Genomic DNA, 2,167 nt, shown 5'->3' with positions numbered 1-2,167 from the left:
AATTCAACTATCATGAATACTGAAAATCTTCCAATATTATAATCTATATTTTATTCAGTCAAACCCCGAATTACATGGGGAATACGTTCCTGAAAAACACTGTGTAACTTGAAACCATGTAACTAGAGGCATTAATTCTATAGGAAAATAAGGGGATAGGGACCTGGAACAAGATTTAATAACCTTATTTCATAACAAATGGATATTTAAACACAAAATAATGGAATTAATAGCCTTATTAAAACCTTTACTTGCAAGTTAAAACTTGATGAAATTACAAGGAGAAAACTTTTGCAAAGATAAGGTTAAAGAAGGAGAGTTAAGGTTATGTAAACACATCTAGAGAAAAGATGAGGGATGAAAAGAAAGGGGATAAATTAAGGGAATGGTTGATGGAGTTTAGTAATTATTTAAAAGTAAATCTTTTGTTTAAACCACAAAGAGACTTAGTGTTAAGTTGGAGGATAAGATGGCATTCAAGACTTTCTCATTTTAATTTATTGAATGGTGCATTTCTCATGACTGAGACTAACATAACATGTTTTTTTTGGGGTTTTTTTTCTAGCATAATTCCATTGTAGCACATTCTACATTGCCTGATGAAGAGCATCTGATTGAAACAATGCATTAATAAACTAAAATAGTTTTCAGTTAAACGTGTCAATTTATTCTTTATTTTCCTTTATCCAAGTTTTTCTTATCCCATCTTGTGGAATAATACTCTAAATGAACAACTGCTCTACTGCATAAATGTGAGAAATGAAACTTTAGTCATGTTATATGAAGCATGTATACATGAATCAGTATAACTCAAACTTGTTTAACTGAGGGTCCAACTGTATATATAATATCATTTTTGTGAAACTGTCATTAGTATATTATCAGTATTATTTATTACTACAATTTTTGTCATTATTTTTAATTATTATCACATCATTACTATTATTATTATTGTTGTAGCTCATCATTATTCAAATTTTTGGACTGCCAGGTATCCAGCCAGTATTTGATAGGAAAGCCTGATAAGAAGGGCTGGTTTTGAGGTCATTAGTGTTTAGTTTGATCTAGTCGATGGGCAGGCTAGATGGACCAGAATGTCCTTTCTTGTTCTTTAATGTTATGTTAGTTTGCCAAAAAGTTTCTTTAAAGTCATCAACCCAGGAAAACACCTAAACAACCTCCACACTGCTGATTCCATAAATTCTCACCTTTCTATCACATCTGGAGAACTTGATACCCATAATTCCTTCAACCATGCTCAACACTGATACTGATGGTTATACCAATGTTTCTAGGCTATCTGCAAGGTCACTGTGACAACAGCCCAAACATGCTACTTGCAAAGTGACATTCTGATAAATGATGCTTGTAGGATTACTTCATATTACCATCACAATCAATATCTTGAAAAATAAGTTAGAAGAAAGAATCTGATTGAAGTGTTTAAAATTATCAAGGAAATACATTGTATCAATGTATTTTCGTCTTTAATAATGGTAAGAATAGTAAAACAATGGGACATAAGTACAAATTTTGGCAAAGTAAGACTCACTAAGAGGTTACATTTTTGGTTTTACTTTCTTACTTAGTCTCTAACAGTAACACTAATATTAAGGGTCGTTCGGGTATAGGTTCCCTTCAAATGTGGTGGATACAGTATACTTAAAAGAAGGCTTAAAAAATATCGAAATGACAGACAACTACCCATCCATAAGACGGGTAAACGGACCACTGGCTAATAGAAAAGCCTATTGGGTGTGACTCGCGTTGGCTTCTATATCAAATAAGAAGCCAAGTTAAAGTTTTTGCCTACAGCCTAGCCTCAATTACAGTTACACATACAAAACAATCACTTGAAAATATACACATATGCAATTGCGAATCTACTTAATTTTACATCAAACAGAGGAAATAAACATCCCGAAAAATGTTTTAAGTATCTTAAACACATGAAATACAATATAACCAATAAATTTATAAAACAGTTTGATATTATTCACTTACGTACTATCCTTCATGAAATAAATCATAGATGGCGTTATACACAAAAACAAATCATACAAAGGAAAAAGAATATTATAGAATTAAGGAAAAACAAGACAATTGTACGTTTCATAAATACATCATTTATTACGACCATGGTTTCGCCAGTAAAACCATTGTGCTC

The 2,167-nt window shown here is 31.6% G+C and overlaps 1 protein-coding gene across 1 annotated transcript in view; it reads right to left on the bottom strand.

Annotated features, from left to right (window-relative positions):
- LOC106468921 (protein lin-7 homolog C-like) overlaps positions 1-1,256 on the bottom strand; it is a 28,896-nt gene extending 27,640 nt beyond the window's left edge. The window contains exon 1 of the mRNA XM_022397327.1: positions 1,209-1,256. Coding sequence (XP_022253035.1) covers positions 1,209-1,256 — 48 coding nt within the window. The remainder of the gene's footprint in view (positions 1-1,208) is intronic.
- Positions 1,257-2,167: the final 911 nt, after the last annotated feature.

This window comes from Limulus polyphemus, unplaced genomic scaffold (assembly GCF_000517525.1).
Source record: "Limulus polyphemus unplaced genomic scaffold, Limulus_polyphemus-2.1.2 Scaffold3222, whole genome shotgun sequence".
In the NCBI taxonomy this organism is placed as follows: domain Eukaryota; kingdom Metazoa; phylum Arthropoda; class Merostomata; order Xiphosura; family Limulidae; genus Limulus; species Limulus polyphemus.
The sequence above is the reverse complement of the archived record's forward strand: the minus strand, read 5'-3'. Positions and strand labels throughout refer to the sequence as shown.